Genomic DNA, 23,701 nt, shown 5'->3' on the forward strand with positions numbered 1-23,701 from the left:
CTTGGGATGACTACATTGTTTTCCTGTCCATCGTGATGCTGACTCAGCATCAGTTAATAAACCCTCTGTAGAAGGCTGGGTTTCTTTTGTTTAATTATCACTTGGACCTTTCTGAGAACTCTTAAGAATTGTTCATTCAGTTTTATCCCCCTGGCACAAGAGTATGCGAACATGTATGTTTCCTCTTGGTGCTAGCGCCCCCTCTGGCAAAACATGCAATAACAGGTGGACCTATAGCCCCGGGGAGTGTTGCTACTCTGGTCCCCTAGTAGGTATTTGATTGTTCTGAAGTACACAGATCGTCGTAGAAGGATTTTTAGATGCACATACCATTTTCTGTGAGGTAATCTTCTACCTCCTACCCCACCCCATTCCTCCCCCCTAAAAAAAAATTCTGGGAAAGTTTCTTGAAAGAAAACTTAAAGATAAACAGGCCTGTTTTTATGATTGAGCTGGGTTTTTGTTTTGCTGTGTTTCATTTCTTCCTGTAAACAAATACTCAAATGTCCACTTCATTGTATGACTAAGCTGGTATCATTAGGTTGGGTCTGGGTGTGTGAATGTGGGTGTGGATGTGGATGTGGGTGGGTGTGGATGTCTCGTGTGTTTAAAATACTAGAAAAGACACCACAGCCTAAGGTTGAAGGAGAGCTGATTTTTAAAAACAAAACAAATACATGCAATGAGGCAAGCAGGAAAAGTGGAGGACTTGAATTTCTGTGATCTAAACCGTCATGGTGATGGGGTGCTGGCTATAAATGGGCCTTTGCATCATTGTTTCTCTGAATTAGAGGATTCCTTGCTGAAGGCACAAGGCCATTGAAGGAAGTAAAGCATCTGGTTTGTTTTGTAATGAGAAGCAGGAATGCAAGGTCCACGCTCTTAATAATAAACAAACAGGACATTGTATGCCATCATCGCAGGATGTCCTTCCTTCTGGAGGACTGGCTGGGGCTGAAGGAAAAGCCACCCAGGCTCAGTACAAGCCCCACTAATTACTGCCTCCAACAGCTTTCCACTCCCGGTGATCAGTTCAATACCCCCCTTTGAACTGCGAGGCATCTTACTCTCCATTGCAGTACGTGCTCAGAAGCCTGGCTGTGGGTTTGGGCCTGGGGCGTGGGAACAACAAAACCAGTATATATGATCATAACTTTTTCCTGTTTCCCTATTTCCAAATGGTTGAAAGAAGGAAGTTACGTCTACCCAAGCTGAATGTATTCAGTTAAGCAGGAAAAATGAAAGCCTACGTGTTTAGATAGTAGACGAGAAACGCCTCAGAATACTTATTTCACTGGCAGTGACTCCGGGACTACACAGCGTCCTCGTGTTGCCTGTGATGCCGAAATACTTTAACTCTCTCCTTCCGAGTAAGTCGGATCCTGTAACTGAGACACCAAGTTTAGGTAACTTGGGTTTTCTTCCTCGGAGGAGTCCCCCACCCCGCCCCATTCTGCCGCGACAGGAAGCAGGCGATCTGCAGTCCTTAGAATACAATCGCAGAGTGAGTAAGCGTGGAGGGCTAGCGCCAGCACAGGGAATTAGAAAGATTCCCAGTCCTGGAGCACTTAGAATACAATCGCAATCGCAGCGTGAGTAAACGTGGAGGGCAAGCGCCCGCAAAGGGAAGTAAGAAGATTCCCAGTCCGTGTTGAAATTCACTTGCAAAGAGAGGAAGCTGCCGTGGCTCGCAGTCGGGGTGCTGGGGGGTGGAGGGAGCCCTGAACCCCGCGCCGCACGGCTGGGCCGTCCAGGTGCGGCCACGCCCCCATCCCGGCGGCTGGTAGGAGTGAATCAGACCCAACAGTGGGTAGAGAAGTCTGCGGCAAGCAGGGAGGGGGAAGCGCCGGCGCTCGCGAGCACAGACAGTGCTGCCGTGACACTCGGCCCTCCAGTGTTGCGGAGACGCAAGAGCAGCGCGCAGCACCTGTCCGCCCGGAGCGCGGCCGTAGAAAAGGAGGGACCGCGGAGGTGCGCGTCAGTGCTGCTCAGCCCGGCCGGGACGCGGGAGGATGTGGACTGGGTGGACATGAGCGAGCCTTATCTCAGATGTTGGATCTTCTCTTGGAAAAACGTGTGGGTACGACCTTGGTAAGGACCTAAATTCTCTTTTTAATCTGATTGGGAAACTTTATTCTCTCTCTCTCTCTCTCTCTCTCTCTCTCTCTCTCTCCCCCGTTCCTTTCTTTTTTTTTATTATTTTTATTTTTTAAAGGACGCAGCTGCAGTAGAAACCGACGCTTCTGCTTTAGTCCGCGGAGCACTGTCAAACATTTAAAAAGACTTTTTCCGTATGAATCATTAACCCTTTCAGTTCTAGATATAATTGTCAATTCACTGAAATTTCAGTAGTGGTTCTAGTCGGCTTCCCCGCTTCCCCACCCGCTGCCAGCAAAAGCCACTATCCCGGGTTGGCTTAGGTTTCCAATTTTATTAACTTTAACATCGCTCGTCCAACATGACCTTACGTGTTGGAACTGAATAAAGAGTTTAAGTTGTGACTGGGGCAAAGACAACTGAACATCACCCCCCCCCCCACCCCAGGAGCATGATATTTAGGGAAGATGTGGGAAATGTGAAAAACACCTCGAGCGACTCTCACAGTGTTTACATTTTCCTAGCGCATGTTCTTACTTGGATATCCTTACTCCTAATTTTTAATCTGTCGCGTCTATGTGGCAATGCGTTGGAGGGGCTGTTCATCCTTTTGTTTTTCCTCTTTGGGAAGCACTTTTTTCCGAGGGCCGATTCCAGGAGGATCCCGGAGTCTTCTGTATAACTTAGTTACAGTAAAGCTGTGCCGCTTCGGTGACTTCTGGGAATTCATGCACTTTCACATTTAAATGGAAAGTGCTATTTGTAGCTGAGAGCTCCTAAAGGAATTCTCTTCAGGGAATTCTATTGAATATTTTTATGTTTTGTTTTTTATTTTTCCTATCTGGCTCGAGACGTCCTCCGATCCAAAAAGGCTGCAGGGTGTTTCCCCCTTCACCCATTTCTCTTTTCCTGTGGTCCACGGGAGCTCGGGAAGGCTGGTGCTCAGGGATGCTGGCAGGATGCAGCCCCTTTCGGGCTTCCCTGCTAGAGGATGAAAGAGATGGAGCGCGCCAGAGGGAGGGTGACAACCCAGTTGTTTTGAAAGTTGTTTCGCGTAGGGAGCTGGTGGGAAAGTTCAGTCTTCCCCATTTGGAAAAGGCAGGCTAGGTTCCGCTCCTGCACCACACGCGCTTTCCATTTTTAGCTTCATTCAGAGGCAGACAGCGCTCCTTCCTCTTCCTCTCCTTGTTTGTGACACTTCTCTGAGGCAGCTTTTCCACAGAGCTGAGGGTCTGGCGGCCATGACCCCAGGCGTCCCGGGACACAGGACGCAGCAGCGCCCACAACGTATTTCTGCCTTCAGAGGTAAAACCAAGGATTGTTCAAAGGTAGCTATTCTTTTTCTCCTGATAAGTTGCCATATATACATATGGGTTTTTGTTTTTGTTTTTTCAGACAAGGGTTGCATTTTCAAATCGTGCTTCTTCAAGGCAGTCTGCTTTATACTGCTTTGGACTCTTACTCAACTGTACAAGTACTCCATCAGCTCTTAAAGTCTTCAGACTACTGTGTTAGTCATAGCCTCTCAGAGGGAGCCACAGGAACGTCGGACAATGGGGATTAAAGGCCTTTCCCTTCTCTTCCAGGCTGCCCCTAAGTGTAGCTCCAGCCCCGTGAAGTTTCAGGGATTGGCAGAGAGGACTGGGATCATGAAAATGGACATGGAGGACGCTGATATGACTCTATGGACCGAGGCTGAGTTTGAAGAGAAGTGTACCTACATAGTGAATGACCACCCCTGGGATTCTGGTGCTGACGGGGGTACTTCTCTTCAAGCAGAGGCATCCTTACCAAGGAACCTGCTTTTCAAGTACGCCGCCACCAACAGCAAAGAGGTAAGCCTCAGCCTTAGTGAACACTGACTGGCACTTGGGCAGCTCCCCTACTGTCTCTGAGAACCATGAGGATTTACAGGCATTGACAAATAATTGATCGCTCTAGTCACGGTTTTCATTGCTTTCTCTTCGAGCCAATTCCTGTTCATTTCCTCCTACGGTCAGCTGTTCTATACTAATTAGTAAACAGTTAAATCTTTTGGCAAACTGACATGTCTCGGAAGAGCTGACTTGCAGCTTGGGTGGGCAGCACTCTGGGGTAGCTTTAGCTCTGCCCTTCACACTGGCCCTGCTGTACACAGCTTTAAAGAAGGAAGTTTTCTGAGAGGAAAAAAAGTTTCCTTTTGTCTCCTTTTGCTTGTGAGATAGCTTTATTCTTTTTAACGAGCCAGCTTTATTAGCTGGGTTTCTAAAATTATTCTCAAAACCTTGACATGTTTATTAACTGAAGTGATGGCCTTAACCAGGAGGAAGAGGGTCACGTAAAAGTGTCCTCTGTCAGGATGACTTCACTAACCACTGTTTACCCGTGGCAGCTTCTTCACCTTGGCCAGGCTGGCAGGCCCACTTGTTATGGCTTCTGAAGTGGGTATGCTCTTTGTTGTTTCAAAGGGACAGGCAACTGAGGAACACCTGATTTGTGTTGACCCGTTTATATAACAATTAAAGCTGGCATGATGTGTAACTTGGAAGTGATTTGAGAACCATCTCTTGTTCTGAGAATCTAGCTCCTGTAGTTGCTGTCCTCTGAGGGGCTAAGTGGCCGAGGATAGCCTCCAGCACACTCCCACAAGGCTTCCCACCATCACAACAGCCTTCACTCCCAGCTGTGGGTTTCTGATACTTACTGATTTTGGGGAGCAGTGAAAAGGAGGTCCTGAGTTGTAAAAATCCCAGATTTGCTCCTGGAAGTATTCATGATGGCCATGTTAAATCACTTTCCTCCTTCAGCATGTGAAAGAATCCCAGAGTCGGGAAACACTTTGTCTCTTTCCTGTTTGAGTGTCTGCGTTCAATGTTTTTGGGAAGAAGGGAGGGGGAGAGAGAGATCGATCCAAACTTAAAGAGAGGAATTCTGCTTTGTGTTTCACTAAAGCTCCATGCTTTCTTTTGTTTCTGATGGGAGACCAGTGCTAGATGTTATAAAAAGCAAAATTTAAATTGTAATTTGTATATAAATATTACAAAAAAAATGTAACCCCAGAGGTCAGCGTTAATTATACCTCTTCCTGAAAGCAGTGTTCTCAGGAGAAAGCCTCTGAGCGCAGTTCTTGGAGTCAATGTAGCATTTGTTTGGGTGTCTGAGGCCTGGCTGTGGCTTCAAAGGTGTAGTGTGGTTTTTTCCACATCAGATTTGACTAAATATTTGTCCCCTCAAAAGGGTCATTCATGCCCTGCTGTCTCTGCAGCCTGTTAGGATAGAAGTGAAGACCCCCATTCTGTGGGTTCTCTGCTTTGTTAGCCTACAATGTCTTTCTCAGTTCAGCTCATTTAAGTTTTTCAATTTTTGTCATTCTACTGGAAATCATGGCTGAGTGGAGTTATGCTATTAGATCATTTAGTTCAAGGTTCAGAGAGAGACAGTCAACTTCCCCAAAGGCTATGTAGCTACAGCCAGGCTCAGACTGGGAGCAAAGTTCTCTGATTGCTCCAGGTGTTGCTGGACCATGCTACTCTGGTCCCTCTTGGTGTCACTGTGGCTTTATTTATCTCCTTAGCATAGGTCAGAACTGTCTTTTCACTAAGTCTGTTTGGGTTTTTTTCTGCTGAATCCTTCCTTATCTCTGCAATGTTAAGCAACCAGAAAGAGACAGTACTTATTTCCTGAAGGGGAGTCCTTCATAGCACGTAGGAAGTTGGGATTCTGTTATCCTTCTTCCAGGTATTTTACTTAAATGAAACAGTTGAATAGAAGGTAGTACCTCTTTAGTCCTCAATCACAAAAGCAGCCAGGAAACAACTTAAATATCATCCTGTCCTAAGCTTATACCAAAATGTATGCCTGTTTCTCTCTCTCTCTCTGTCTCTCCCTGTATGTGTGTGTGTGTGTGTGTGTGTGTGTGTGTCTGTCTGTCTGTCTGTCTGTCTGTCTGTTTGTTTGTCTCATCTCTCTGTCTGTCTCTGTCTCCCCCCCCCCATTTTGAACTTTGGGACAGCTCCTTAAGAGTGGTAAGGGAGAATGGTAGAATTGAGCCACTGAGGGCGTGATAGATGCAAACCAGTTCCAGGACAGAAGTGTCTAGAATTGCTGAAATGTTTACATACATTATCGTTGTTTCATTGTTCAGTTAGTTCTCTGAGTCCCATGAGTCGTGGAAACAGGGAAAAGGCCTTTCTACATGTAGGTTTTATCTGACTGATTTATCTCACTCATCTTTAAATGTTTTCATTAAAATAGCAAAAGCTGTTACTTTATGTACTGTGTGCTGACATCCTGGGGAATTTTTTTTTAACAAGATCATTTTTCATTATGAATTTGTGCTATGTGTCAGCACCTTCTCACTCCCCACCCCCTCGGTTTAAAAACAAAACATACAAACTGTATTTCTGATCTCAACATTAATTTTTAGATCTGGCTCAGAATCATTTTGCACTTTTATTGAAGCTGTTCTTACTTCCTATTTCCAGATCTAAAACTAAATACAGACATGCTATTTAAAGCTTTTAGAACGTTTAACCTGGTGGGTTATTCTTTTGTGGGGAGTTTCCCCTTAGCCTCCTGAGATAATCTGTGAATATTTGACTACATAAAAATCACTGGAGGTTTAGGAGCAGTGTCCGGGACAGATTTCTGCTGTCAGTTGAGGTGGGTTGTCCTCAAGAGACACTTGGCTCCTCTGAGACTCTGATCTGCAGTTGAGTGCTGACAAACGCCAGGCAGGTGGTAGGGACTTGGTGTCCATTCCAACTGAGGTACATTATTAAGTTGAACCATCTGTAAAGAATCTCACCATAATATGCAATTCCACCTCCAAACTCTTTTATTTGGTAGTGTATGGCAAGGCATTACCACATTTCCTTTAATGTAAAGATAACAAAGTTGGAAACCTTTCAAAACACCTGTTCATTCCTTTGAATAATGGAGTGAAATACAGACTGATATCTTGGTCTACACCCTTACAGTTAAAAATATAGGGGGGGAAAGCCCTAATGTGGTGAGCTTTGGAGAGGAGAAAGATAACAAGTAGTTAAAGTACTCTTAATTTGAAGTGTCAACTCAGACCACATTCATAAATGAAGAGTCTCTTTCAAATCCCTGTGCTTTCTTGTGTGTGTATATTGCACACTGTCTTAAGGGTGGCCTACGTTGTCCTTATTATGAGACTTTTCATTCCATATTCTCATTCATTCCATCCTGAACTGTTTTAAAATAATCTTTATTTTGTAAAGTTAAAAAGAAGCCCTGGCTTTTGTCTTAAAGCTCGACAGTTTGTATTCTATAGCCAAAGCACTGACAGAGACAGATGTGCCCAGGTGGCAGAGAGGTCAGCTCAGCACATAAAGCAAGCTTGAAGGGCTTCTGTAGGGGCAGAAGAAGCATGGGCAGCCTTTGGAAGCCTCTTTCTCTTACTGATAGGTTTATAGAAAGTACAAAGCTGCCAGTCCCCAGCAGTAATTCTTTAGGACCCTGGTCAGTTCCAGTGACATTTCCTTCCTGAGTTAGGTAAGCACGTTCTTAATTAGTGTTTTTAGCACTGTGAAACTCAAAGCACAGGCCAGGTTTCTCTATACCAATTGCTTGTTCCTAGGCTAGAACACTGTAAACAATGGGTTAGGGAGGTGGGGTTGGGCTACAATATTCATCTAGGTTTTTTAGGACCAGAGACCTCTAACTCCATTTTCTAATTTCCATTAAGAACAACTCTGGCTCCCATCCCCATGTTAAAGTGGCAGTTTTTGTGTCTTCTTTGACTAATAAAGCAGACGCGGGTTTGACACAGAGGTGTTTATTGTGTGTTATTAGTAGTAAGCTGAACTTGGAGTGGATGTAGATGGCTTAGCCTATGTTGTTTTCTGAGATCGAATCTTGAGATGTCTGTCAGAGCAGGCCACAAGCTGGTGATCTTTCTGCCTCCTGTGTACTATGATTAAAGCATACATCCCCACTAGTGATAGATAGGTGACTTGGAAGCAACAGGATTCTTCTAATCTCAGAATGCTGAATTGTTTCTTGATCTGTCAGTGTTAATTTATCTGTATTCCTCAGCTCTGCATATAGTGGGAATTCTAATTATTAAGGTTCTATTTTATTCATAAAAATCATCTAATATTGAAGTTCAGTCTGGCTGTATTTCCCAGACAGGCCTTGAACTCACCAATCCCTTGCCTTAGCCTCCAGAGTAGCTGGGATATGAAGCCACACCGGTACTTTCTTTCTTAAAAAAGCTGCTTGGTTTTTCATTGTTCTCGCATCCTGTCTGTCAATTTGCATGTGTGAGGTTATAGATGGCAGATGCTTCCAAAACTGATTTAAACATCTACAGTGCTGAGTCCATAGCTGTGCTTAACAGGTACTAGACAAGGTTATGCCTTCCCCACATTCTTTTGTTGTAGGAACAAGATTCTAATTAACTTCCTTTTGGCCACAGGAAAAATGTATTTTCTTAGAATAAGATTGATAGCTGAAAACCAAGCGGCCATTCTGTAGCAAGAAGAATGGCAATTTAGAAGGGAAACTGTGACCTCAATGTAATGCTCCTTGTTGGTAATCAGGCTCTGACTCCAAAGACTGTCTGCAGGAGGCTATAATTTAAAACAAAGTTGATGAACCAGTCTAGTGCCTTTCTTAAAATTACTGCTTTAAAGTGGATATGTTGAAATTATCAGCTGCTAATTATTGGCTCACTGACAAATGGCATTATTTGTTTTTCCTGTTTGGCATTTTAATATTATGGAATAAGCATTCAAATGTAAATGTCTAATAATGTGTGTATTATAGAAGACAATTCCATGAGTTTTACAGAGTAGGTTCAATAATTTGTCCTAAACGAGCCCGTGACCAGGGAAGGTTAGCCAGGCTTTCTGAGTATCTTTTTATCTCTAGAGTCTCTGCTCTGAGATGCTCCTGCCTCCCCAAAGCTGGGCTGCAACAGACAGCAGCAGTGATGAAGCTTTCTTGGAAGCATAAACAGATGTAATGAGGGCAGAGGACATGAACATCTGCCTTTTTCAGACCTTTGCCACAAATTCATATAGGACCAAAAATAACACCTTTAACTCACCGACTTCGTTTCGAGTTTGTATTGAGTATAGCAAATTTTCTCCACCTCCACCCCTTTCCTGTCTTAAGAATGCACCATTAACTGTATATTAAATATTAAATTGTTTAAGAAAAAAGGGCATTTGATGATTTAAAAAAAACTGACATGAGAAAGAGTGGCCTGTGCAAGCTATTCAAGTTTACTTATTTCATATTAATTAGACAGAGGTTAAATTTTTGTTGGATTGAATGAGGTACAATGTGTATTAAAACCAAAGTCCTGGATTCCACTACAAACCGTTTGAACAGTCATTAATTCACTTATCTGCACCTTCCATTTCAGGTATATAATTATACAAGAGCCACCAAGAGAAATAAAAGTAGAAATGAATACTATGGTTTACACTGCCTTGGTCATTTCAGTAAGGCATTCCTTATTGTTTTGAACCAGAACAAATATTAAAATGAGAAAACAAATCTCTACCGTGAAAGGTGAACTCTGAGTAGTTCTTAGAGTTCATTTGAATTGCTTCCTGGTTTGTGTCTGATTTTTTTAATACCCTAAAAAGAAAGTTATGATCAAGGAAGACCCGCCATAGTTAACATGTTTCTTTAGTAAACCCCACAGAGTTGTAATGCATGAAGGCTTCAGTCTGAAAAGGTCATTTCCTCAGATCTTAGAAGCCACATCTTTTAGAACCCACAGTCTCCTCATTACACATTCCATTTCAAAGAGGGACTTCTGACCACCATTGAGTAGATGTTAGAGAAGAACAAAGTTACTTGAAGATCTTTCTTCTAGTAAAAAACCCTTCCAAGCTATGAGGGAAAGGGAGGGGGGGGGAGGAAAAACCTCATCTGGAATGAAAAACAAAAACAAAAACCTTAATGTGTTTGGTTTCTGGTTTCTTCGGCCTCTGTAGAACAAATAAAGAGCATTTTGGTTTCTGAGGTTAAAAACTCTTTTATTCCCCTCAAGAACACTATGTTTATGGTTTGAGGGAGAAGGAGGGAATTAGGAAACTGGTCGAATCTGGACATGTCCCTACGCCGCTCATTTTCTTAGAACAGAATGCTGATCTTCTGGTGTCCTAGCATAAAAAGCAATAAAGCCAAGAGCCACAGACACCAGAAAACAATTCCCTGGACTATCTCAGTGCCAGGCAGCCTCCTCTGTAATGAAGCTTACTGTTTACTGTAGAGGCATCATTGGTGTCTTGGTAGGTTATTAATGGACAATTCGGTTCACTGAAGTAACAAGATTAACATCTTGAAGTTTTGTGTAATGAGTTCATGTTTTACTCTGTAGGTCATTGGCGTGGTGAGTAAGGAGTACATACCACAGGGAACGAGGTTTGGACCCCTGATAGGTGAAATCTATACCAATGACACGGTTCCCAAGAACGCCAACAGGAAATATTTTTGGCGGGTAAGTAAGGAAACATTTTTAAGACTTTTCAATATTTGGGGTAGATGGAGCTTAAGGAACAGGGCCACTTCCTTCTCAGCCTGTGATGGGAAACAATGGGGCTCACTCAAGGAAGCTTTGGAAATCTGAGCAAGTTCGATGAAACTGCTTAAATGTTCTGGAAATAGTGCTGTAGGTAATGAGACAGGGACTCCATGTGAATCTTGATTTTTGCAACTCATTGCATCCAGCTTTGTGATGAAAGGAAACAGTTTGATGCTTGCTTCAAGGGCAGGTTCATTTGCATTCCCTTCGAGGAAGTAGTAATGAGTCACCAAGCCTTCGATTTCACCCTTTCTTGATTTCTTGCTGAGTTCACTTCAGTTGAATGGAAGAGTTATCATAAATGAATTATCTTGAAGAGAAATGTCACTAAAAAAGGATAGGTAAAAGGTGGGTTAGTGGGGCAGAAAATGACCACAGAAGTCATTTTATTTAAATCTCTCAATACTGTAAAACTGCTACATTTGAGAGCATCTTAAGCTGCTAAGCATAAGGAAAATCCGGACATGCATGTGACACGAGAAACTTGGCTAGTACAGCTATTTCAAAGGTCTGACCAATGCAGTCTCTTGGGATGTCATGGTTTGCAAGGACTCTGAGGTGACCTAAGAGATGGGATTCATGGGTAAAATCTAAATTGGGAGTAGATAAAGAAAAGTCAGCCTCCCTTTCCCCAAGATGTCTCTGGCATTCTCAGGTTAGAAATGAAGAAATATTTATATAAATTTAGTGAGCACTTTTCCTCATACAGACATAAAGTACACATCACCTGAAGATATAGTAATAACCAAGACTGGATCATGTGTACTCTGGCTGATATTTTTGCATAAGTAACTTATCAAGACTTTGGTTAGGAAATTACTCGTGAAGTTATTCCTGAGAGATTCCTCTACATCTAGGGCATTTTATTTCCAGACACTTACTTGCTACTGTAGATTTGTTAAGAATTATTTGTTCTTAATTTTTGTTTTTAATAATTATTTAGTGTTAAAATATACTGCTATATGACTGACAATGTGAAAATATGAGTGCCATTTTACCTTTATTGCCCTTCTCAGATGGGAGCCATAGAGGTATATTAATCTTGGCCTCAAATGGTCTGAACTAAGACAATCTGACATGTTCATTAATACATTGTCATTTTGAAAACAGTCAAGAAATACCTAAGAATTTCCCATTGCTCTCCCAGTCCTGTTTCAAAGATTTGCAAAATAATAATAATAATAAACAGAAAGGCTTTCCTTTCACATGCAACAAAGACTGTAGGGAAGAAAACTTTTCCCATGTTGGAAAGCCTGATTTGTAGGGCAGGAATACGAACATCTGTTGTGAGGAATGAAAGGGTTTCATGCAAATTACACAGTCAAAGAGATGCTCAAGTTGAGAAACCAGTGACATTTCTTGTAACTGTACTATGAGTCAGCACGTGTTTAATCTTCTTGATAATAGATGGAAAGGCAGGCATCCGTGTGCGTTTTACAAATGCATGGTTTTATTTTCTTGGGCTGTGTGTGACTTCATGGCATCCACGAGTCTGTTTTTAAATGATGTTTTTAAATGAGGACACAGTAAGTTGTAGTCGTGGAAAGCCGACTGGGATCAACACCTCTGCCACTAGCAGTTTCCGCCCTAGTGCAAGAGCACTGGAACCCCATGTTCCTGGAAGTTTGCGCGTCAGAGTAAACAAACTTGAAAACCCCTCTTGATAGCTGAATTCACCCAGTCTTGTTACATTTTCTCTTAACAAGACACACCGCGGAAGCTCTCACAGGCTGCTTTGATGAAGCCACATACATCCCCCTCACAATTCACAGGAAGTCACTCTTAAAAGAAACTGATTCTACTGTTTGCTGCCTGTATTAAAGGGACAGAGTTCCTTTTTATTTCTGATAACGTTGGAGAGAAATACAGAAACGCTCACACAGTCAGTGTGACTAAGAATAAAGCAATAGCCTTCTGCCCCGTAGAGCTCTCTGGGGTGAGCAACACGGCACCTCTTGGAGACTCAGTTGCAGATGACCAGGTACTAACTGTCTTGTGTGTAAAGAGCTCTGGGGTCTGAAGGAAGGCGGTGCCTCTTCAAGGAAAGGAACTTTCTGGAGAAGATAAGGAGTGAGTTTATTACCCCTCAGTTTCAGTAAGAGTGTTTTTTTTTTTCTCTCTCTCTCTCCCTGTTCTTAACTATGCGTTTTTTACTTAGCCAGAGGTAGCAAGGACGAACTCTGTTCTTTACAGGAACCATATATTTTTCTTCTTCTTTTTCAAAAATCCCCAAAGCGTGATTCTGTGTGTGCTGTTGTGGCCAGCCTCCTCACAGACACCGGGGAACGTCTACTCCTTTGGCATGAGAGAGAGGCACAAGGCTGCACACGTTCACCAAGAGGAAAAGTGACTTACTTCTCAGTAGACTGCCAAACTGGCCTCTGTGCCAGTGGCTCACTTTGTTATGGCAGGTGAAGTTCACCTTTGCCCCACCCCGTGTTTCCACAAAAAGGCAGGGTTCCAAGTATTCATCTGAACAAGTGTTACTGTGGGACTCAGGGTTGGGGGTGGAGGATGTTTGCAGAGTCAGAGCCCCAGGCGGAGGTGTAGGAAACACAAGTACAGAGGCCATAGAAAAAAGCTGAGACTCGGTTTGACGCAGTCCTCTGCTTGCTCGTCTGCCCAGTGACTCAAAGCACTAAAAGTCAGCATAGTTGGAAGTGTGCTGAGCCTAGTGGCCCATCCGCTCTTTGCTACTGTAGCCAGAGTTCTCTGTGGCACTTTCATCCACTCCAGGCTGCTCTTTAGATGAGGTTTTGTGTTTTATTCTTTTGCTATCTGCCCCACCACCACATACATGGAAAGACCATAAAATTGAAATGGAAAAGGTAACTGAGAAAATGTACCTTACCTCATTTCTGCTGATTCAAGGTGATTCCCACCAGACCAGTGATTGGATTCCTTTCTCTAACTAGTCAGTGAGGGCTGGAATCCCACCTACTGCCTTGCCTGCCTGTGTTTATTCTGAGAGATTTGGGGAAGCTTTCCCTGGCTTGGGCTAGCTGTTCTTCAACACCACATCTTTCCTCTCTTTTGGACAGATCTATTCCAGAGAGGAGTTCCACCACTTCATCGATGGCTTTAATGAGGAGAAAAGTAACTGGATGCGCTACGTGAATCCAGCTCACTCTGCCCGGGAGCAAAACCTGGCTGCCTGTCAGAACGGGATGAACATCTACTTCTACACCATTAAGCCCATCCCTGCCAACCAGGAACTTCTTGTGTGGTATTGTCGGGACTTTGCAGAGCGCCTTCACTATCCTTATCCTGGAGAGCTCACAGTGATGAATCTCAGTAAGTGGATTACAGAACAAAAAATAAATCAAAAACGCCAGTCATGTCAGTTCGGCCCCTATGAGCTAATAACATTGTTGTTTAATTATTGGCTTCATACCTGTTGGACTAAGTAGGTGGCTTTAGCTAAGACTAGGAAGAGGAAAACATTTTTAATATCCCTATTCCTTATTATGAAACTTAATCATCAAATATTTATATGTGTTTATTACATACATAAAAAATGATCTACTCTGGATGTTGATTTCAGTAAGTTACAGGAAAAAATACATTTCCAATTCTAATTTATGCGGAGGGGGTGATTGGAGGCATGATGCAGACTGGTATGGACATGCCGGCTGCAGTCCCTTACTGCCTCCATGTGTCAGGGCTTAGTGTGTTCATGAAATCTTGGAAAGAAAGAAACCTGTGGATAAAGCCAGGAGCTAATGTGGAAGGCTGTTTCTAGAAAACCTGTCATAATTTTTCAAGTAGTCTAACCCTAAAAGATTTCATATCTTAGCTTCCTTCCTTATGGTAAAATGAATTAATCTCATCTTTTAATCAGTCTTACGGTAACCACCTATCACTTTATCTTGACAAATTCTTGGTTCCTTAGGTTTATAAGCTTTTACTTTTCTATTTTTTTTTTTTTTTAAAGTTTGGCTAAAATTGCTGTCATGGCCTCTACAAAGCAATGCTCTATTTCAGTCATTCTCAAGTAGCTTTAAGAAGAATTTAAGAATAAAAAATTCTAACTTCTATTATAACTCTGGTTATATGTTCTGGGTTATACTGATGAATTCTGTAGCACTTTTTAAATGACCACCTTTTGATTAAAATGAAATGGTGAAGGTTTAAAAGTTTTGGTTTTGTTTGTTTGGGGGGTTTTGTTTTGGATTTGATTTTTGGTTTTCTGAGATAGAATTTCTTTGTGTAGCCCTGGTTGTCCCTGAACTAGCTGTGTAGACCAGGCTGGCTTCAGACTCAGAGATCTGCCTGCCTCTGCCTCCTAAGTGCTGAGATTAAAGGTGGGCACCACCACCTCCCAGCAAAAATTTCCATTTTGATAGTATCTCAAACCTGAGGAAACGTTTCCAGAAAACTACAGAGTTCCAATATGTTTTTTACCCAGATTTTACTTTGCTGTCTCCTTTGCTTTCCCTGGAGACTAAATATAGTTCACATTTTACCATTGAGACATTGGGAATAAATATTAATTTTAATATTTTAACTTTAAGACCAATGACTTAATGACAGCATACTCTGTCCATGTTTATTCTACAATGTTCAGGTTGTCAGGAATTTTCAGTTTTCTGAAAGTCACAGCTTCAGCAGCTGAAGGATCACATTATAGGTTCTGTGCCCAGGGCCATTAACTCAGCATAGTGTGCCCTTGAGCTGAACATGGTAGGTACCATCCATCCTAGCCAAAGAGAGTGATCCCTCTCCTCCTATGTTTTAATTTTGTTTTTTTATTACTGTTGTTTTGTTTTTGTTTTGACAGGGTCTCATTCAGCTTAGGCTCACCTCAAACTTGATAGGTAGCCAAGGATGCCCTTGAACTTCTGACCTCACCCACATTCCTGAAATGCAAGGGTTACAAGCGTGTGCCCACCATGCCTGGCTCAAGCATTGATTTTGTGTGTGTGTGTTCAGAAGTAATTGTGATGTATACTGTGAAATGGCATCTTTGTTCTTCCAGATGTCTCCTTTGGTTTATCCAGGGTTCTTTTGAGTGTCATGTGAGCACCCCCTTTGTCTGATATTCCTACTAAAGAAAGAGGTAACAATGCAGTCACACTACACGGCTCCTGCCACTGATTGTGAAATCTGTTGGCTCAGGTGTGCTAACTGATGGATGAGACTGTGATCAGGAAAATTTCCACCATTTCATCATGCCTAATAGGTAGAGTGTGTGTCCATGATGAGCTGTTCTGGGTTTCCATGCTTAAAGCACAATGGAGGTCTGTCCAGAATGTCCCTAGGGACTGACAATGTGGAGAAAGACTAGAGATGGGATGAAGGAGAATAGGTAGCCAGAAATCACAAACTGGCAAGAAGGGACAGGGAGGGAAGCAGGTAAAGAGGACTGGTTTTGGTAACTCCTTTCTTTCTTTCTTTCTTTCTTTCTTTCTTTCTTTCTTTCTTTCTTTCTTTCTTTCTCTATCTATCTATCTATCTATCTATCTATCTATCTATCTATCTATCTATCTATCTAACCAACCCATCTAGAAATCAGTTGACCAAATTATAGACTTCTGAATGTTAACCTGCTTTCTCGGTTTCAGTTGAAAACAGACTTTGTTTTGCCTACTGCAGAACTTCTAGGTTCTTTCTTGGCGTCTTGGGGGTGCTTATTATAGATCGAAAATGTGAGTCGGCATAATTAAGCCATTCAGAACCTCAGAGGCAGCTCACTCTTGAAATGACTCTGTCCGCCTACAGCCATTTGAGATTTAAGAACAAAAACAGATCTTGATTTTCTTTTTCATGTTAACTCAAGCTGCTAAGTGGGAGAGTTAGAAATGATACCAGCTCCTCTGATTACTCAGCTGCTGAAGGATGAGTTTTTAAAAATGTACCTTCATACACAGTTTATAATTTCCAGCTGTAAAGTATTTTAGAGACACTGACATTTTGCTGCAGATATTCCTTCAGAGTAAGCTGTCCAGCCTGCTTTTCTGAAGACAGAGACACCAAACATGATGCTATATGTGTCATAGAGAAAATGAAGTTTTGACTCTTTGTTGGCTGAACCATTAGCTTTAGATCAGTTCAGTAACTGAAGTGCTTAGCAAGAACACATGATTAAACAGGGGGCAGCAAAGGGAGAGAGGCTAATTCTTTATACTTAGAGCTTTCATTCATTATATTTCCACTGTGGGACTACTGCAAAAACATTATGAGGCGTTGATGTGATTTGCCACATAAAAATGGCACAGACTTGGGTGTGGTGGCACACACCTTTAATCCCAGCAATTGAGAGGCAGAAGCAGGTGGATCTCTGAGTTCTTGGCCAATCTGGTCTACAGAGCAAGTTCCAGACCAACTAAGGCTGCATTTACTATCTCATCCCCCCCACAAAGGGCAGAGTTAGTAGGGTTGTACACACACACAACCTCCTTTTCTTTTCTTTTGACCTGAGGATGCTTCCAAATCATTATCTTTTTTTTTTTTTTAACCTCCAGTAAATCCCTTCCTGTGACTGTGGATGCCTTGCCTATCAGCTTTCCAGCTTCCTTGTCTCTCTTCCCTTACCAGTTTAGCTTTAAAAAACAAAAGTGACAATTTGAACTTCCTGCCTGCTGGGCCTCACCGAAAGACAGATATTGGCCTGATAAGGGGATATTTATTTTGGTTTAGAGGCTTGAGAAATTGCCCTCCCTCAGAAAGCTTTCCGTCACTGACCCCCCCCCCCCCAGCATCTTCCCTGATAGTGTTGTCCACTGGTGTTTATTCTGGGGCTCTGGCTGCCCAGGGGTAACTGATAACAGCCTGCAGGAGATAACAGCCTCTAAAGGGCTTTCCAACTGGAATTGAATCCCTCCAGCCTGTCAGCCTGGAGAATGGATTTGAAAGGTTTAGTTCTGGGCTTCCAAAGAGTTCATCTTCAGACCTATCAGGTAGCAAGCTTGGAGTTCCTTCTCAGTTAAGCCCAACAGGGCTGTTTTATATGAGTACAAAGGATACTTTTTTACAGTGTCTTAAACATCATCCAGAACCTGCCACATCTTCAGTTGCAGAGAATTACAGGAATGTTGCTTTCACGCAGAGCATGTGCAGCACCCATTGCACCCACGTGCCCCCTCCCCATTGCCCGCGGCATACTCCTGGGTAGAAACCAGAGCTCATCCTGTGCATCATATGTGTTATCTTTGGCCAGGGGAGTTGAGCTGAGGCTTTTCCTGCAGGCTTCATCTTCTGTGTGTAATAGGGCCAGACGGCTGTAGATAGTCTAGGAAGGTGCTCATTGTTACCAGGGAATATAAGCTGTCTCTAAGAGTGAATGTTTTCCTTTGAGCTGCCTCTGTTTTCTTTGGTGCTGTAAGTAATTGAACTGGCTTGGGAAGTACGTGTTGTGGTTTGGCAGAGGTGGCTGTCACACCTCACAATTCCAGGACACAGCCCAGATGGTAGCTTAGTTAGACTAGAAGCATGTGCTGTCCAACAATGGCCATAAAGGGTTGCATCCATGTTCTTAATCTCTTTGGCACAGGCCATTTGACCAGGGCCTTATGGAGTTCCTATTTAAATAATCAAGCTGAAAATTGATGACTGTTCATTACTTAAAACTAGTTTTAATCTTCCATCTAAGTTTGCAGAGTGTGCCGATTTCCTTTAGGTAAACTGCGAACATCAGAATGACTTATGAACCCGTGCCAACCCCCCACCCCTGTATTTTTCCACCCCGACTTAGTGTGCGCTCTACCGTTCCGGTTTGAACAGCACTTTTCGGTCCTAGTTTGCACTAATGGAAACGAGCTCATCCGAATGGCGCTGGGGCCGAGTGGAGGCTGCCACTGGTCCCGTTTTCGTTGTTGATGTTCCCACTTTTTCCCCTCGGAGGAAGTGGAGCAGTGCTTCTGAGTGGGTGGCCCAGAGCCCTCTGGAGTGAGAGGCGGTAGGGGCCAGGTGTCTAGCCTCTGTACTGCCAGCTGCTGCTCAGGGTTTCTCAAGAAGAGAGGATGCTTTCTGATTTCACTTCAGTTCTCCACAGTCTGAGTAACCGCCCTTTCTTCTTCATTTTAGCGCAAACGGAAAGCAACCCAAAGCAATACAGTAGTGGGAAAAATGAACTGTACCCAAAGAATGTTCCCAAGAGAGAGTACAGTGTGAAAGAAATCCTAAAACTGGACTCCAATCCCTCCAAAAGAAAGGACTTCTACCGTTCCGACATTTCACCACTCACTTCAGAAAAGGACATGGATGGCTTTAGGAAAAATGGGAGCCCCGACACGCCCTTCTACCCTCGGGTCGTTTACCCCATCCGGGCACCTCTGCCAGAAGACTATTTGAAAGCATCCCTGGCCTATGGGATCGAGAGACCCACTTACATTACTCACAGCCCCCTTCTGTCTTCCACAACTCCAAGCCCCCCGGCAAGCAGTAGCCCAGAGCAGAGCCTCAAGAGCTCCAGCCCCCACAGCAGCCCGGGGAACACCGTGTCACCCCTGGCGCCAGGCCCCCCAGAACCCCGGGACTCCTACCCCTACTTGAATGTCTCCTATGGCTCCGAGGGCCTGGGCTCCTACCATGGCTACGCACCTGCCCCCCACCTCCCACCGGCTTTCATTCCCTCTTACAATGCTCACTACCCCAAGTTCCTGTTGCCACCCTATGGCCTAAGTTCCAATGGCTTGAGCACCATGAGCAACATCAATGGCATCAACAACTTCAGCCTCTTCCCCAGGTTGTATCCTGTGTATAGTAACCTCCTTGGTGGGGGCAACCTGCCTCACCCCATGCTCAATCCAGCTTCTCTACCGAGTTCCCTGCCCTCAGATGGAGCCCGGAGGTTGCTTCCTCCGGAGCACCCCATCCCAGCGCCCCACAGTGCCTTTTCCCTTACCGGGGCTGCCGCCAGCATGAAGGACGAGAGTAGTCCCCCGAGTGGATCTCCAACAGCGGGAACCGCAGCCACACCAGAACACGTGGTACAACCCAAAGCTACCTCAGCAGTGATGGCAGCCCCCAGCACTGACGGAGCCATGAATCTCATAAAAAACAAAAGAAACATGACTGGTTACAAGACTCTTCCCTACCCGCTGAAGAAACAGAACGGCAAGATCAAGTATGAGTGTAATGTCTGTGCCAAGACATTTGGTCAGCTCTCCAACTTGAAGGTAGGCCTCCAGACACCTGAGGGTTGTTTAATTGCACTTGAGCCATAGGAGACCCAGCTTGGGCCTGGGCGGGTGCTGCCTGCTGAATCATGAAAATGTGGGGTTTATCTTGATGCCTTTCATAAGATCCTTGCATCGCACACACTTGGCCCTTTGAGCAGAAGCTTAAGTGGTAGGCCTCATCTCAATTCTAGAGCTAACCCCTGTGGCTTCTTCCCAGGTCCACTTGAGAGTGCACAGTGGAGAACGGCCTTTCAAATGCCAGACCTGCAACAAGGGTTTTACTCAGCTCGCCCACCTGCAGAAACACTACCTGGTACACACAGGAGAAAAGCCACACGAATGCCAGGTGGGCAGTGTTTTCTGGGTAGAACTTTTGAGAAAAACATTGGTAGTGTTGCTTCAGCCAGCACAAGATTCCTTCCCTGCCACAAGCTACTGACACTGTGATGCTCCTGGAGGCTCTGTGGCTACTGGCAGGCTCCAGTGATGGGCGGGTGACACAGTTAGTGAACAGTGGGTGGAGAAATGGCCACAGATAAACAGCACCTTCCCCTTATTACTTGCCACACCGTGAGTGCCCTTAAGAGACTTCTGGTCTCCCAAGGTTGCTGGGTAATGGCCTGTTGTCTGGCTCCTCCCATTGGCAATATGTAATCTTACGATTTTCCCCCCTCTATCCTTTCCCTGTATTCTTTTGTCTCCGTGCTTTAGGTCTGCCACAAGCGATTCAGCAGCACAAGCAATCTCAAGACCCACCTTCGACTGCATTCTGGAGAAAAACCTTACCAATGTAAGGTGTGCCCCGCCAAGTTTACTCAGTTTGTGCACCTGAAGCTGCATAAGCGGCTGCATACCCGGGAACGGCCCCACAAGTGTGCCCAGTGCCACAAGAGCTACATCCATCTCTGCAGTCTCAAGGTCCACCTGAAGGGCAACTGTCCTGTGGCCCCCGCCACTGGGCTGCCTTTGGAGGATCTGACCCGAATCAATGAAGAAATCGAAAAGTTTGACATTAGCGACAATGCTGACCGTCTTGAGGACATGGAGGACAACATGGATGTTACCTCTCTGGTGGAGAAGGAGATTCTATCTGTTGTCAGCAAAGAGAAAGAAGAAACTGGTCTGAAAGTGTCTTTGCAAAGAAACATGGGGACCGGACTTCTGTCCTCAGGGTGCAGCCTCTATGAGTCATCAGACCTGTCTCTCATGAAGTTGCCTCACAGCAAGCCACTACCTCTGGTACCTGTAAAGGTCAAACAAGAAACAGTTGAACCAATGGATCCTTAAGATTTTCAGAAAACAGGTGTTTTGTTTTGCTTTGCTTCTTAGGTTATGACTTGGTGAGTCAGGGTGCCTGTATCAAATTGCTTGTAAACAATTCCAGATCTGCAAAACTCCTGGCAGCAGGTGGTTCTCCGAACCTCTCTGGAATTAAAGAAGGACTCCAAAGTTACCAAAATCTCAGGGCATAAATGAGGCAAAGACTCACTCTATATACATATATACATATTATATATATATATATATATATATATACTTATTTACAGTTATGTCTATATATTTGAACCTGTGTATTTTGAATATTTGTGTGGATATGTTTGCATAGCCTTCCTATTACTAAAACTATTGCCTAGCCATAATTATTTTTTCAAAGATAATAGTTCATAATTTATTATACAGTTTATCTTTCAAAAAGCAATAATTAAAAAAGTTTACAATGACTGGAAAGATTCTTCGTAATTGAATATAAATGTGTTATTGTCTTGTGGCTACTCTTTGTAGATAATTTCTGCACATCTGTTGATCCCTGAGACTTAGTAAACAGCTGTGTGATCTCAGTCAACCTTTCTCTATAATAATGCTTTAAAATGAGGTTTTGATGTTGCCAAAGTCATATGGTTGATGTATTAACTCAGAGGATAATATCATTTGAACAACATTGTGTAAGTTAGGGGTATGTGTGCAGAATTACTTAGCAATATTTGAGGGGAAGGAATCAGATAAGGACTATTTTATGTTTCTAATGATAGTTTATTTTCCCCCCTCCTAGCCACAATTTTACCAAAATGGTGATAGGCTTTGCCAGCCTGTCCCTCCAAAATATAGGGTCTTCCTATCTCCAATGTCATAGGACCATTGTGAGTGGCCATATGACTTTGGCATCCTAGTGTGTTATCTGAAAATGTGAAGAAGATTAATGCCATATTCAAACCACCGAGAATCTGTCTTTTAGCACAGATGATTGTGTGTGAGGGTTGGGGCTTGAGTCTGGGTGTCATTTTGTTGTTGACTTGTTATTGTCTTTTAGTGTCAAAATTGCACAAAGGTGGTGCCCTACCAAGAAGGATTTGATGTAGATAGGCTCAGGCCACATTTAAAATACAAACAAAAAACTAACAGAAAACTAAACAAAACAAACAAATAAAAGAAACGGGTATTCCTGTCATCTTAGGTTAAGCGGGTAATGAACATTCCTATCCCCAACACATCAATTGTAATTTCTGTAAAACCTAGCTTTTCTCAGTATTTCTGTTTTTGCATTTTATAATTTAATTGAAGATGAAAGGGCATTGCAAAGTTGTTCAACAACAATTACCTCATTGAGTGTATCCAGTAGGAGTGCAGGAAGTGATGTCTTATCTCATGACTTGCTACTCAGCTGAGCATGTGTGCTCCAGAATGGTAGGCTGGGTTGTTCTGTCTTGTACTCGTCTAAGCCCAAAGGTTACCTGTTGGTGTTCAAGGTGTAGCAAAGAATGATGTATATTTATGAGTCTATTTATACCACTATACCATGTGTATATATAATATATTTATAACCACTTAAATTGTGAGCCAAGCCATGTAAAAGAACCTACTTTTCCTAAGGAGCAAAAAGAACCCTTTTCTGAAGTTTTGCTTGAAACTCCATGACCTCACATTCACACTGGTGCTTGCGCACCTCTTTGCCTACTACCAGAGACCACAGCACCTCGGTGTTGAGGTCAGGGCCATGTAGCAACTAGGGAGGAGTAGAATGTCATTCTGCTTCCTAGCGTCACCTGTCCTGTTTGATTGTTCTGCTCCATTTGTGTCAGTTGGGTCACAGAAATAAAAATCATTTCATCTTCACTATACTCTTCACCCCCTCCTTTGGAACCCTGACACCTCCTTGCTCTTCAGTGGTTTGTATATGTCTGTCAACTTACAAAGAGAAAACTTCAGATCATCCAGGGAAGCCCAAGAGCCTTACTTATCTGCTGCTGTGACTAGCAAGATGGGTTTCTCTTCACCTACAAGGATCAGAACCAGAGATTCCACACATGCTAGAGAAGCAAGCTATCACTGAGCTGCAGCCCAACTCAAGACTGACATTTCGGGATGCATCTGTGTTTGAGGAAAATAGTCCTTAAGTGTAGGTAAACCAAAGCATGATACAACATCACCAAATACGTTTTCTTTCTAGTGAACTCCTATGGTTTCTTCCTGCGTTTTTCTGTGTTGGGAGGATTTTTACAAGTCCTAACTGCTTTTCTTGCCATCTGTCTTCCTCTTAGGCCTCTTACATGTGAGTGTTGCGCCCACAATGAACAGTGGTTTTATTTTATTTTTCCCCTCAGAGTTAAAACTGACCAAAGTTATTGGCTTTTTACTTTGCTAGAACAACAAACTATCTTATGTTTACGTACTGGTTTACATTGTTATTTATGTGCAAATTGTTAAAATGTAAATTAAATATAAATGTTCACGCTTTATCAGTGCTTGTCTAGTGTCTTGAATAAGATGCCCTATCCTTTTGTCCCGACTGCCAGAGTGTCACTGAACATTTTGAATGAAGGTTTTTTCAGTTTGTCTCCTCCTGCTCCATCAGCACCCTCTTTTCCTTTGTCCTGCCAGTACCAGCCATAATGCCCCATTTCCCACTCTCCTGTGTTCTCCAGAAAGCCAGTGAGCA

General features: G+C 43.4%; 1 protein-coding gene across 1 annotated transcript; it reads left to right on the forward strand.

Moving 5' to 3' along the window:
- The first annotated feature begins 1,856 nt into the window (after positions 1 to 1,856).
- On the forward strand, positions 1,857 to 23,501 carry Prdm1 (PR/SET domain 1). Its single transcript, XM_036169011.1, has 7 exons — positions 1,857 to 2,091; positions 3,684 to 3,932; positions 10,442 to 10,561; positions 13,687 to 13,939; positions 18,671 to 19,764; positions 19,985 to 20,113; positions 20,479 to 23,501. Exons 1-7 carry the CDS (start codon positions 2,050 to 2,052, stop codon positions 21,052 to 21,054), a joined length of 2,463 nt encoding a protein of 820 aa, XP_036024904.1. The 5' UTR covers positions 1,857 to 2,049; the 3' UTR covers positions 21,055 to 23,501.
- The last annotated feature ends 200 nt before the right edge of the window (positions 23,502 to 23,701 follow it).

Source organism: Onychomys torridus, chromosome 19 (genome assembly GCF_903995425.1).
Source record: "Onychomys torridus chromosome 19, mOncTor1.1, whole genome shotgun sequence".
NCBI classification, from domain to species: domain Eukaryota; kingdom Metazoa; phylum Chordata; class Mammalia; order Rodentia; family Cricetidae; genus Onychomys; species Onychomys torridus.

Excerpts from the sequence above, each read along its gene's own strand:
- Prdm1 (XM_036169011.1), top strand. The coding sequence starts at position 2,050 with ATGTTGGATCTTCTCTTGGAAAAACGTGTGGGTACGACCTTG. Across the intron at positions 10,562-13,686 it reads ACAGGAAATATTTTTGGCGG|ATCTATTCCAGAGAGGAGTT; the intron begins GTAAGTAAGGAA and ends TCTTTTGGACAG. Across the intron at positions 13,940-18,670 it reads GCTCACAGTGATGAATCTCA|CGCAAACGGAAAGCAACCCA; the intron begins GTAAGTGGATTA and ends TCTTCATTTTAG.